This window comes from Callorhinus ursinus, unplaced genomic scaffold (assembly GCF_003265705.2).
Source record: "Callorhinus ursinus isolate GAN/ISIS: 27379988/994484 unplaced genomic scaffold, GSC_fseal_2.0 scaffold94, whole genome shotgun sequence".
In the NCBI taxonomy this organism is placed as follows: Eukaryota; Metazoa; Chordata; class Mammalia; order Carnivora; family Otariidae; genus Callorhinus; species Callorhinus ursinus.
In genome coordinates this window covers 1,209,839-1,224,130 of record NW_027397156.1, presented here as the reverse complement: position 1 = coordinate 1,224,130, position 14,292 = coordinate 1,209,839, and the positions used below count along the sequence as shown (strand labels likewise).

Sequence of the window (14,292 nt, the reverse complement as noted above, 5' to 3'; positions counted from 1 at the left end):
AAGTTTGAATGGGTTTGACAGTCTGGGCATGAGCTTGGCACAGGCTTGGCTTCCCCCTCCCTGGAAGAGGGTCCAGCTGCCTGGTCCACCGCCCGCCCCCTCGTGTGGTGACACACATGGTCACGGTGCTCACAGCCCTGCTGTTGTCTGTTTTAGGTGCACGAGATCCTGAAGCGCACAGCTTGTTCTCGAGCCAACAACACCATGGGTAAGGACCCCCTCCCCTGCCCCTGGGCCTGCTGGTGCTGATGGCCTGCCCAGGGGGCCAGAGCTCTCCTTTCAGCGGCTCCCTGTGGGGGGCGGTGTCGGGCAGCAGAGAACAAAACAAATGCCCCCCCCCCCCCCAGAGGAGGGGAGGCTGCTTTCACTCAGGGCCACAAGTCCTGCTTGCTCTCCAGGAGCAGGGCCCCATCTTTTGGGGGCGGGGTGCTCCTCATGTTGTGGTAACTTCTCCCAGACCTTCACCCCTGTCTCCACGGTCTCTGAAAGTTTTTAATAATCACCCAAACGTGGCAGGTGTTGTTTATTTACTTATTTCCTTTTTAAGAAGAAAGGCACCTCAGAGGCCCTTTAGTGCAGGCTCCTCCTTTATGTTTGAAGGAGCTGGACTCCCACCGGGTGAGTGACTTGTCCGAGGCCACACGTTAGTCCAAACGTGCAGCTCCTGAGTTCAGCATTCTTGTCACAGCAATGTGGCTGAATCTGTTCCCCTGGCGGTTTGTTTTTGAAATTTGAGGATATTAGTCTTTGCAGCAGGAATGTCAGCATTTGGGGGCCCAGAGGGCAGGCCAACTGATGTTGGTGGACTTTGCAGAAAACACACATAATGGCCGAGGTAAACATGGGAGCTTATAAGCACAAGCACATGGCCTTTCCACAGGAATCAGTCCATAGGCTGAGTGCTTTCTAAAGGTGCTACCATCACTCAGAAAGGCTTTTGAAACCTTTGAGAGAAATTCCTTCAGAATACACTCTGGGGAGGCAAATCTTTGGCTTTTGGGGCAGCTTTGAGTTACAAAGGATCCAAAGTCATTGAGAGGCAAGTCTAGTGAATTATGTAGTCACTCAAGCCAAAGAATAATAATAGTGCTAATGATAATAATGGCTAATATTGGAGATTTTTGGGGGGGGACGACTCATAAGCTGCCTCAGTACCAAGATAATGGTACTGAAGTAGGAAGCAGAACGGGTTTTACATAGTGATAGTGCTTTTAGTGTAGCCGAGAACTTCTCAAGGGGGCGATATATGTATGACTGTTTGCTTTCATGTATTCATCTTGCTACAGAATTACAAGTAACACTCCAATTTTTAAAAAGTCAAGTCTTCTATGTGATGTTATTTGTCTGGACCATGGTACTAATGAGGCTAGGACATAAATGAGGTAGGTAATTAGTTAGCCCAGCTCGATTCCATGAAACAGACTGACGCCCTCCCTTGGAGCAGCCATTTGTCCTTCGTTGCAAGAACAACGAGAGGAGTCAAGAGATCTTAGAATGTATTTTGTATTTTCTCATGGCTTCTATCAGAATTCTTGAATTTGCCTCACTTCTTGACCAGTTCACGCCTCAGTTCCATTAATCTGCCTTTTATCATGTCACATCATCCCCAATTGGACCAAACCTGCTCCCTCAGATGTCATAGGTGACTTCCTACTTTCCACATTTTGTGGCCTTTTTCTTAGTCTTCATCTTTCGTAACCTCCTACATCTTTCCAAACCTTCTTTACTAACCTCCAACTTCTGAGAGTTGCTATCCAGGAAGGTACTACTGCTCTACTAATCTGTTGCCGATCTGTTTCTGCCTCATGGACCAGACTTTCTTTGGTTCTTTTTCCTTCTCCTAGATTTTAGATGTTTTCTTCTCCATATTCCCATGGCCTCCTTGCTTTCTTTCTGTACAGACGACTAGCAACCATGTATTCCTTTTTTTTTTTAAAGATTTATTTATTTATTTGAGAGAGAGAGAGAATGAGAGAGTATGCATGGTGGGGGAGGGGCAGAGGGAGAGGGAGAGAGAGAATCTAGCTGCCAGCTTGATCCCACAACTCTGAGATCATGACCTGAGCTGAAACCAAGAGTAGAGCACTTAACTGACTGAGCCACCCAGGCACCCCTGACAACCATATATTTCTATTTCCCCCCCTTCTCACCAGTTCCAGCCTAACATTTCCATCTGCCAGATGGATACTTCCATGAGATGTTCATCAGAACCTTAAAATCAATATATCAAGTGTCGATTTCTACTTGATTCCCTCTCTTTCCCACTTCTCTTCCTGTTGACCTGACCACGGTCTTCTCTGTTTTTACTCACACAGTTCCCCTCACCTGAATGTCCTCCCCCACCTCCCCCGTGCCCCTCCCCAGACCAGACATGGCTGTCTCACAGGTTCTCCCAATGCCCTCTCCTTGGCTCTCCCACCAAACTCAGTCTTTTTCTTACTGATTGCTATGTCCATGGCTTAGACTCCCAAAAAGTCCTTAGGTGTGTCTGAGTCATCTTTGATACCCCAGTGCACCTAGCTGTCTGCCTTGCACATTCTACTCCATCAGTTTGGTTCAGTGAATTAATTAAATATGCCTAGCCTGTTAGCCCACAGCAGTTGCTGGTAATTGTGTCCATGGACAAATGGCTTAACCTTTCTGCAACTTAGTTTCCTTTGATGTCAAGTGGGGATAGTAACATCTATCTTGCAGAGTTTTTGAGAAGATTAAGTACAGAACTGTTAGTTTGTTTTGTAAACTGGAAGATCCTTAAAAACTGAAGCTTATTTTCAGAGACAGTCTCTGGGTTGTTGAAAGACCATTAGGGACCCTCTGCTTTAACACTGAAGGTTTTTTTTTTTTTCCTTTGAGGATCTGAATTTTTTGGTGATGTCTCAAATCAAACATCTTAAGAATTTTGTTGCTGTTGAGTAACTTTCAGAAATTTCTTCCTTTTTTTGACATTCAGAAAACATTTATTGAGCACCTTCTATGTATCAAATGATGTTATAGAAACAGAGAGATGCCAAAAAGAATTTGACCTAATTTCTAGCCTTGAGGGACTCTTAGTCTTGCCATGCAGACAGACATGTAAACAAATAATTATGAGATAATCTGCTAGGTACAACTACAGAGACATGTCCAGAGTGCAGAGGGACCACAGAGGTGGAAGTAATTAACTTCTATGTATGTGTCTGAGTATCAAGATAAATGATCTGATATTCACTTTGTAGCTTAGAGGAAAGTTGGCATGTCGGTAATTCTACAAATGGGGACAGAGAGGACACGTGACTTGTCCAAGGTCACATACTGAATCACTGTCAGAATTGGGTCTAGAACTTGGGTTTCTTTGCTTCAAATCCTATTTCCACTCCCTTTGGGATGCTGTGAACTAGGGGTGGAATTAGGTTGAGTCTTGAAAGTCTATTACTATAGAAGCAATAGTGATCTGGCCACCACTTTGTAGGCTCTTGAATTGTAAGGGAGAGCCTGCCTTCTTTTGACATATACTGAACCTGAAGTCCTAAACACCAAGGTAGGATCTTGGCAGGGACCTTGGCGGGGAAACATGGAGAAATGAGCTCAAGTTCTGTCTCCATTAAATTCAGTTAGATTTTAGTAGGCTGTGTTGTGTCCATTAGCCTCAGTTTTCCTGCACTTATAAAATGATGAAAAAAATGAAGGAAAACTGAGGCTAACACATCATAAAGCCTCTTCCTTAGTGACATTCTAATTTAAGTTAAACCTTAAGTATGCAACTCACTGTACAATAAATTTTAAAACCCTGTTGTTGATTTTTGTGCTTTAAGCATGGGCATTATATAAATCAAGTGATGACTGATTTTTTTCTCTAGATTCTCAGAACTAAATATCTGACTACACACTTGACATCATGCAGATGCTCTGAAAGAACCTCAACCACAATGTAAACAAAAAATACAGATTTCCTTTTGGGGGGACAGCCCAGCTCCCATCCATTACCCCAAATTTCAGTGAACTCTGGTTCTTAATTTCTCAAACTAAAAACTAGAACAAAGTGCTGTTGGGTTGATCTTGTGAACATGTGTGAAATAGGTACAATTTGACTGTTTACAGCCATTATCCTGCTCTACATCAACTGCATTTTGTTTTTTAACCGAATTTACTATCCCAACCACTAAGAGGTCTTCTTAGCCCCAGTTTTGTCCATTTTTAACCCATTCCATAGCATACAGCCTGTATGAGCTTTTTAAAATACAAATCTGATCATTTCATTGGTTTGCTTGAAATGGTAAAATAGATCCACATTTTGCTTAGATAAAATCGAAACCCCTTAATAGTTAACATATTGTTATGGACTTGATGTTTGTGTCTCCCCCCCCCGCCCCCCCAGATCCAGACACTGAAGCCCTAACCCCTACCCAAAAGTCTGTTAGTTCAACAGTAGCTACCAATGAATTACTGGGTTTGTAACAATGGACATATGACTGAAATTCTCTGATTCTCAGTGGAAAAGAACCCCGAGTCTGATTTTCAAGTTGTTTGTCTTTTGTCTAGGAAAGTCAAGCTCCCCCTAAGCTCTTTGGCCAATGTACCATCTTACTTAGAAGATCAGAAAAACTGAGGAATATAATGACACTCAGAGGCCTCAAGATAATATGGCCCTTTGAGCCATGGGGTAAATTTTGATTTTATTGCCCTTCTCTCTGGTTTTATAGAGAAACAGAAATGGCTAGAATTGACTTAGATTCCTCCAGAGGATTGTTGCCTCATAAAAAGAAGAGAAAAAGGGAGAACAGTTCTTGGCATTGTTTTCTAAGGTATTTTTGTTGATCCTTCAGCCCGGGAATTACCTTTAATATGGTCATTACTGTGTCTAGTTTACAAAGCTTTATTCCCTTTGCCAGTGTACCCAGTTACGAAGGGAATTTTAGAAGATAGCGAAAATAAGAAAGATTAGAATTGAAGATGGAAAATATATGAAAGATAATAATAATTCTCATTTATTATATATTGAATGAGAGAAACACTCTCATTTATTCAGTATTATCACTTTTTTCGTTGTGGAAAATACATTTATTTGAGTGCCTACTTTTGCAAAGCATGAAGCTATATACAACTTGCATGTGTGGAATTATTTATATTCCCATCTTGTTCCACAAAATTTCTGAGGTGGCTTACAAGAAAAACAATAAAACAGCATAATATAAATAAATTAAGAAATAAGAACCAGGAAAAACACAAATTAAAATAGAATGTCAAAACTAGGGGGAAAATAGAATACAAATATTCAAACCATAAGGCCCTGTAGTTCCTGCAGTTGGACTGCAAATTTGACCTTGAACCAAAGTGAAAGGGGAATATGATTTAGTGGTTTAGCTCTTGATGTCCTCAGCAACATTTATTTGTACAGAAATCTTTCTGAAATCTCTTGTACTATTCTCTGCTTTCTTATATAGGATAGATCAAGGTACATTCTCTGTATAGAACCATATGTAACCTTTTTTGGATGATTCAGGATCATCACTAAGAACAAGTTTTTAAAATGTTTCCTTAAGAATCATCCAAGTATTGTTAGGGTTGTTTGCCCCACACTCTCTGATATCTTGAATTTTTGACTCTGGTAACCTCCCTCTCTGAATTCTGCTCTTTCAGTTTTACTTTGCTATCCGGGAGACAGAAGAACAAGCTTATGAGAATTTGGGGTAAAGAGAGAGAGAAATGCATTGAGGGAGGGTCTGCAGGATTCTGCTGTGGTTACGGTCCACAACATTAGGGAATGGGCTTTGTGAGATCTAGGTACTTTTTCTTTCTTTTGGGCTCTCTATCGTGAGAACTGAGATAAGCAGATAAGCGATCTCTGAACACATAAGTTATTACTGTAACCAGATTAATAAGGACCCCTTGCACAAGTGCACTTCTACACTCATTTCTCATGTGATCCTTGAAACCACCATGCAGAGTAGGGTCAGCAGAGGTTAACCAATTTCAGGGTGGAGAGATGAATAGGTTGCCCAAGAACAGAGATTTAGAGCCAGATTTAGAACCCACGTGTTCTGGCTCTTCTTCGGTGCTCTTTAAATTAGTTGATAAAATAAGATAAATTAATAAATGGATGAGGTTTTCAGGGAAAGGTTTCTCTGAGAGGTGGAAGCTGAGGTCTTCCCAGTGTAACATCCATTCATTTATTCAGTGGGTATTTATTGAGCACCTACTATGCGTCATTCATATTCTAGAACTAAGGAATAGAGTAGTGAATCAGCGAGACACAACAGACAAAAATCCCCACTGTTATGTGGCTTACATACGAGGTAACATTTGAGGAGAAGAGGCAATAAGGTGCTGTGTGGCCAGAGAGGTAGATGTAAGGAGAGCAAATAATACAGAAGACATGACAGGAGCCACTCCAGAGAATCAGGGTCTCAATGGGAACAAATGACACAATCAAAGTAGGATAATTTAAGGTGGGAATATGGAGAGACCATTTACAAAGGTTTGGACAGGGAGTTGGAAATGCCTGGAATGAGCAGCAGTAAAGCTGTTCCTAGCTCTAGATCTATGAGGTGAGAGAGAGGTTATTGGAACATGGATGGACAGAGCTGGGTAGAGGAGACCCATGGAGAGAAGCAAGTGGATGTTCAGGGAGGAGGTCAGGGGGTCCCATCTCCCTCTGACCTGCTGAGAACCCAGTAGAAAGCCAGAGAGCAAGGGAGCCCATTCATGTCAGAGAAGGGGAGAGAGTATATCTAGAAGGAGCCAAAGGAAGATAGGCACATACCCAACAAGGCTGGAGAAGCAGGTGGCATTTCAGCTCTGGAATGAACAAATTGAGAACCATAGGTAAAGTGACATTCCCTCTCTGGGCCCATTTCTTTCTCCTCTTGTAACATAAAGACGGACCCCTCAGTATGGTTGAAGCTTCTAATTCCAGCTCCAGCATTTCCTAGACTTGGATTCAGAGGACCAACATGGTCTCCTTTCCCTAAGAGCTAGCTAGGCTCACAGAGGGGACTGGCTTTCCTATAAATTCATGGTGAGCAGGTCCCAAGGCCATAGCCAGGACTTGGGTTGTACAATGTTTGTGGACCTCAAAGATCATGGGAATAGACAGTGGAAGAGAAGATGAGGATTCAGGACTGCTGGCCAGGATGATTGGGAGCAAAGATTGCACTCCTACATTGCTCCTTTGACTGTGGCCATGGGTAACATTGCTCAGGTGTGGTTGCGCTCTGCCAGCATCCGAATCCCCTGGTGAGCCTCTGAAAGCCTCGGCTCTCCAGACCCCAAGCTGGCTTTGCTGAATCAGAATGTTCAGGGACAGGGCTCCAAGGGCTGCAGTTTTGACAAGCTATCCAGATGATTCTTAGGAAGTTTAAAGTTAGATAAAGATGACTATGGGCTGGCAGCCACCGGCTTCTTGACCTACTCACATCTGGGAATGGAATGGTGCAGTGTGCTCTGTCCTCTGGGGATTTGGCCATTGGTTTTCTGAAGTACCCAAAGATAACCAAGTCATCTCTGTGAAGAACTTAATTGTTGCTAGTACTTTTCTAACATTTGTCATATGGACATTTAGCATTCAGTCCCTTTTTGTCCTAGCCAGCAGTAGGGCCTCTTGGATTTTCTGTCTCGTTTCCCCTCCCCCCCCTTTGGTGGAAGGATGGGCAGGAGGAGAAAAGCAAGCATAAGAAGGCAAAGAAAGGGTTGCTGACCATCAAAAAGTATGGGTGGATTGGAGTTTGGGAATGGTCTAACTTTTTTTTAATTTATTTTTTTAAATGTTATTTTATTTTATTATGTTACGTTAGTCACCATACAGTACATCATTAGTTTTTGATGTAGTGTTCCATGATTCATTGTTTTCATATAACACCCAGTGCTCCATGCAATATGTACCCTCCTTAATACCCATCACCGGGCTAACCCATCCCCCCACCCCCACCCCAAAACCCTCAGTCTGTTTCTCAGAGTCCATAGTCTCTCATGGTTCATCTCTCCCTCCGATTCCCCCCTTCATTTTTCCCTTCCTTCTCCTAATGTCCTCCATGCTGTTCCTTATGATCCACAAATAAGTGAAACCATATGATAACTGACTTTCTCTGCTTGACTTATTTCACTTAGCATAATCTCCTCCAGTTCCATCCATGTTGATGTAAAAGTTGGGCATTCATCCTTTCTGATGGCTGAGTAATATTCCATTGTATATATGGACCACATCTTCTTTATCCATTCATCTGTTGAAGGGCATCTCAGCTCTTTCCACAGTCTGGTTATTGCGGACATTGCTGCTATGAACATTGGGGTGCATGTGGCCCTTCTTTTCACTACATCTGTGTCTTTGGGGTAAATACCCAGTAGTGTAATTGCTGGGTCACAGGGTAGCTCTATTTTTAATTTTTTGAGGCACCTCCACACTGGTTTCCAAAGTGGCTGTACTATCTTGCATTCCCACCAACAGTGTAAGAGGATTCCCCTTTCTCCACAACCTCTCCAACATTTGTTGTTTCTTGCCTTGTCAATTTTTGCCATTCTAACAGGTGTAAGGTGGTATCTCAATGTCGTTTTGATTTGAATTTCCCTGATGGCTAATGATGATGAACATTTTTTCATGTGTCTGTTAGCCATTTGTATGTCTTCTTTGGAGAAGTGTCTGCTCATGTGTTCTGCCCATTTTTTAACTTGATTATTTGGTTTTTGGGTGTTGAGTTTGAGAAGTTCTTTATAGATCTTGGTTATCAGCCCTTTGTCTGTACTGTCATTTGCAAATATCTTCTCCCATTCTGTGGGTTGCCGCTTTGTTTTGTTGACTGTTTCCTTTGCTGTGCAGAAGCTTTTTATCTTGATGAAGTCCCAAAAGTTCATTTTCGCTGTTGTTTCACTTGCCTTTGGAGATGTATCTTGAAAGAAGTTGCTGTGGCCGATGTCAAAGAGGTTACTGCCTATGTTCTCCTCTAGGATTTTGATGGGTTCCTGTCTCACATTGAGGTCTTTCATCCATTTTGAGTTTATCTTTGTGTATGGTGTTAGAGGGCATGGTCTAACTTTTATTTTTTTTATTTTTATTTTTTAAAGATTTTATTTATTTATTTGAGAGAGAATGAGAGAGATAGAGCACGAGAGGGAAGAGGGTCAGAGGGAGAAGCAGACTCCCCGCTGAGCAGGGAGCCCAATGTGGGACTCAATCCCGGGACTCCAGGATCATGAACTGAGCCGAAGGCAGTCGCTTAACCAACTGAGCCATCCAGGTACCTGGGATGGTCTAACTTTTAATTGTGAGAGTAACCCATCCTTTCCCTCTTATTTACTCCTGAAAGTGAGGGATTATGGACTAATGCACACACAGTGTTCAGAGACCGGATATATTTGTGACTTTGGGTTCTGCATGGTGGTGGTAGCGTGTGAGCGATGTTGGCTCAGTGAAACTCAGCTTAGCTACATGATGCCTACTTAATCAACGTAATATAAGGTCAACTGTCAGGGCCCTGCAAATTCACCCTATCATGGAACGCCTTTCTAAGAATTGAAGCATAATTAACATTAACGTACAGTGTTATATTAGTTTCAGGTGTCCAACATCGTGATTCAATAATTCTATACATTGACCAGTGCTCACCACCATAAGTACATACAATATTATTGCAATATCATTGACTATATGCCTTTAAAGTGCACTTCACTGTGGAGAGAAACCCAAGCCCCCTTGACCATGTCAGAGGGAGAGAGACACCTTTTCTACTTCTTTCATATGGAAGTTATTGCTGCCTTTTCATGGACAGAAAATTACAGATTGATGGAACTACATTTTCATAGACACTTTGGTGTCAGAGCATTTCAACAAATGTATGCTTTGGGTATCTCTCCTCCCCACTCAGGAGACGATGTCTTAATTATTTTGACTGAAGCCAGACCATGTTGTGTGTTGTAAACATCTGGTTTATCATTCATCCAGCTGAACTGGTTTGTATTTTGTTAGAAGAAAAGGCTCAGGATTAAAGGCATTTAAGTAATTAGGCACATGTCAAGACAATTTGGTGATGGGTAAATATAGTCTCTGTTAAATGCACCGTCTGGGGCCTCTGGTTTAGATTTACGTCCGGCTGGAGCACGGGGATGAAAGCTGAATGCTGGGCGGACTGGGCCCTGTTCTGGGGGAAATCAAAACCAAATGGGTTTTCAAGAGTTCACCACTCCTCTAAGTACCTGTCCCATGGGATAAAAGTTTCCTTTGAGTTTGGCCTGGAGGGAATCGAGCTGCCGTCCCTGTCACCCAGCAGCACTTGTAGATTTAATGAGGCTCTCTTTGGGAGGCTGACCATAAACTGTGCTTTGGTTGATCCTTTGTGTCCAGGAAACCAGAGATGACTTGGAAGCTAAATTTGAGGCCTCAGGTTTTGTGCTCTGAGTGTGTGTTTTCAGGGACAGGCCCTGACGCCTGAGCCTACCCTGCTCTGTTCCTTGACCGTGACCCTCTGGATGCCAAGGGACCGTGTTGCTAGGCCTGGCTGGGTCAGGCTGTGTAGAGCTGTGGTTGGTGCTGGGCAGAGGAGAAGCATGAGCCTTTTTCCTTTAGGGATTATAGTTCTAAGAGCAAGAGGTATGAAGAACCTAGTGACTTAAAGGGCCTGTAGGGATCAGTGAGATGGTCCTCAGTGAGCTGTGCTGTGTTTGAGCCCAGGCCCTGCTTCTCTTTGTGGGGGGAGGAAAAGGACAATATCCTCTGTGCTTTCTCCTTCTTCCTGGCTCCCCTTCTGGGGGCAGTAGGATAGAGGTTGGGTCTGTCTCGCTCTCTCTCCCTGGGTCTAGAGCAGAGAGGAAAGACTAGATGTGATCCTGAAGAAGAAAGCTTTGCCATTATGGCCAGATGGATGGGGCACGATGGAACGAATTAGCCCATTTTTGCTGAAAAAGAAAAGAAAAAATTCAGAATTTCAGTTTTCAAAGCAGAGACGCTTTAAAAACAAAAACCGTTTGATTGTTTTCGTCTTCTTTCAAACTGATTTCCATGCTTGTTTGGGGGTATTGGTTTCTGAAGTCTGTGGGTGACCCAAGAGGCCAAAGCAATTCCCATTCTTGGGTGAAGTTGTGGATGAATAGTTATTTTCAACTTGCCTCCCCCTTCCCGGTTCCTCCTCCTTTTATGTGCTGTTCCCTCCCTCTACAGCAGCTGCTGATTGGGATCACCCATATGATGCCAGATGGAAAAGAGGAGGTACACAACCCTGGAGGACAGATGCACATTCCCTTAGAGCATTTTGGGGCTCTGTTTTTCTGGGTTGGGATAACTCAGGTTTGAGGACCTGAATTGTATTGGCCCCAAGACAAAGAACCACTTGTTGGGCTTCTTCTCTAGGAAACAGACTAATCAACCAGAGTTTAAAGGTTATTCATCAGCAGAGGTTGCCATAGGAAATTGGAGGAGTGAGGAAGATGGGTGCCTGTGATAAATGGGAAGAGATACTGCAGTAAGTTTAGCCATGGGGCTGGTTGCTCTCATCAGCCATTATCTCTTCTGTGTTCCCAGCAGTGAACTAGGTGCCATAAGAGATACAAGTGAGGCGGAGGGGGGAATGTATACCTTGTGAGCCTTCAGAGAACACACATAACAATGGCCAGATGACATCCTACAAGGGAAGTGAGCTGTTTTAGGCACGTGGTACGCAGGGAGCTTTATTTGAGATGGGAGGTAGGGTACACAGCTTTCGACCTCCAGTGATTTGAGATCCTTCTGAGGATTTGGCAGCAGGACCCATGAATTCAGGTTGTCAGCTTATTGCTGTCAGACACTTGGCTACTGTGCTCAGCGCCCAGCAAAGCCGAGAATTCCACACCTGTTTAACTTTCTCCATGCAGTTTGGGAACTGTCTTTAGGGTACACGCTGCTGCTGTGGCTACCATGGGTGTGAGTGCAGGGATTGGGGGGGGTGGGTAGTGCACAGGGTGCGGTCTAGTTTAGAGCTTGCCCCGCCTGTGATGCTTCAGCCTCAATCTGCATTGACAGCCCTTTTGTAGCTTCGAGCCACCCCCACCCCCTCTCCTGACTCAGGACTCCTCCCTTTGATTACTGTAGGGTGGCTTCGCATTGCTGTGGTTATGGCTCTTGAACTGATTAATGATGCTTAAAGTGAAATTGTAGTCTTGTGAGTAAGACAGATCTGCAGCTCGTTCAGCCCCTGGGCACCCTTCCCCCATCCACACTCCCTTTACCTACCCTCTGCTCCCCCCACCCCCCAAAGTTATTTCAGATGGTTTATGTTCATGCTAAGGAGGAAACTTAAAATCAGGAAAGGACCGGCCCCTTGGTGATGCTGCCGCTCTCAGATCACTGGAAGAGTGGTCACTTCTCAGAACGCCCCCTGCAGTCTCCCGAGGGCCTCTGCTTCCACATGGGGCCCATAGCTGGCCTTCCTGGCATCCTGTGCCCTAGAAACGAGGCAAAGAGGGGCAGGGTTTGAGGAAGAGGAGGCTGTTGAGGAGAGAGGATTGTTTGAGAGCCTCTGTGGTCTCTGAGTATGTGGGTGGGGTATCGCTTGGGAAGGGAGGTGGAAAATGTTGTCTAGATTTGTTAACCATCATTGTTGTTTATCCAGAGCCATGCAAATGCAGATTACTTAGCATTAGTACATGATACATGTTTCCCTCTAAAACCAATTTTCTTTCTTCTCATCTCCTGACTGTCTACAGTCTCTCTGGAAAGAATGGTTCAGGGTAGAAAGCGTGTTTGAGACAAGGGAAATCACCGTGTTCCAGAGCTCACCCCTTCTCCTCCCTCTTCATGATTACATGTGCATCCTTGCATGGTAGGGTCCTCGGTACTGGGGGTTGGCGGGATATAATGTCTCCCATATGGGAGCCAGTGACCCAGGACAGACTATCCTGAGTTAGAACATACAGACCATTTTATAGTCTCTGAATAAAACTGTGAATGAAATGAGTACACAACACTGCCTCTGTGCTGGGCAGAAAGTTCTCTGTTGTGACTATACTGGAGTTAACAGGGACAGAGTCATTTACTCATTTAGCATATATTTAGTAGGGTCTGCTATGTGCACGTGGTATGAAATACTGTTGGGATTAAAACATCAATCTCTTGTGTGGTTTTCAAACTTTGTGGCCTCAAGAACCCTTTGCACTTTTATTTTTCTTTAAGATTTTATTTATTTATTTGACATAGACAGACACAGCGAGAGAGGGGACACAAGCAGGGGGAGTGGGAGAGGGAGAAGCAGGCTTCCCGCCGAGCAGGGAGCCCGAGGCGGGGCTCGATCCCAGGACCCCGGGATCACGACCTGAGCCAAAGGCAGACGCTCAATGACTGAGCCACCCAGACACCCCCACTTTGCACTTTTAAAAATTTTTTAGATTTTGTTTAGGTGGGTTATCTCAGTCAATATTTATTGTATTAGAAGTTAACACTAAGAAAATTTTAAAGCACAAGGATACACAAGCACACATTCCATTAACTGTCAGGGGGATGATGCCATCCTGTTCACAAAACCCCACTCTGTACTCATGAGAGAATAGGAGGGAAGAAGCAAATAATGTCCTAGTGCTATATTATAAAATTAGTTTTGACCTTGTGAACCTCCTGAAGGGGTCTTGGGGATGCCCAGGTTTCCCCAGACCACATTTTGAGAACCACTGCCTTGGGGCATGCTAGCACAGGGAGCTAATGGTCTAGGCAGACCAGCCATGGGCAGGGATAAACACTGCTCTGGGAAGGAACAGGGACCAGAGATGAGTTCCAGTGCTGTGCCGTGGGATGCTCTGACATATAACCTTATTGATCCTAATGATAATAACCTGTAGAGTCATTCCTGTACTGTCACTGAACACAGGTAGTGTCACCTGATGGCCGTGGTGGTGGCAGTGACAGAGAGTCTGCAGTGTTCTGGGGGGGATGAGGACGGGGGGCATGTGAGGTTTGAGAGAGCCCATTTGATCCTGGAACATAACTTTGTATGTGGGAAGCACAAATATTCTCGTGCTAAGAACTAAAGCTCCACAGAAACTTCTAGATTGGGGGTGACGGAGGAGCACGCAGCGAACCTCAGCTGGGAGGTGGTGGGGGGTAACGTTTCCTGACAGACAGAGGTTAAGTCGAGAAACCCCTGGGCTACAGTTACCTTTTCCATCTCCCCTTCTTCCACAGGCATTAACTCTCTGATAGCAAACAATATCTACGAGGCTGCCTACCCTCTTCATGACGTGAGTATCGTTTCCGCTGCGCGCTCCGCGCGGTCTTCAAATGGTTGCGCACCACAGGTGACACAGCAGAATGCACGCGGGCGGGGCAGGAGGGGGTCATGCCGCTCGCTCACATGCCTGGGCTGA

The 14,292-nt window shown here is 44.3% G+C and overlaps 1 protein-coding gene across 1 annotated transcript in view; it reads left to right on the top strand.

Moving 5' to 3' along the window:
- Positions 1–14,292, top strand: part of ANO2 (anoctamin 2) — a 379,342-nt gene that overhangs the window by 108,463 nt on the left and 256,587 nt on the right. The window contains exons 7-8 of the mRNA XM_073888754.1: positions 157–208; positions 14,111–14,166. Coding sequence (XP_073744855.1) covers positions 157–208; positions 14,111–14,166 — 108 coding nt within the window. The remainder of the gene's footprint in view (positions 1–156; positions 209–14,110; positions 14,167–14,292) is intronic.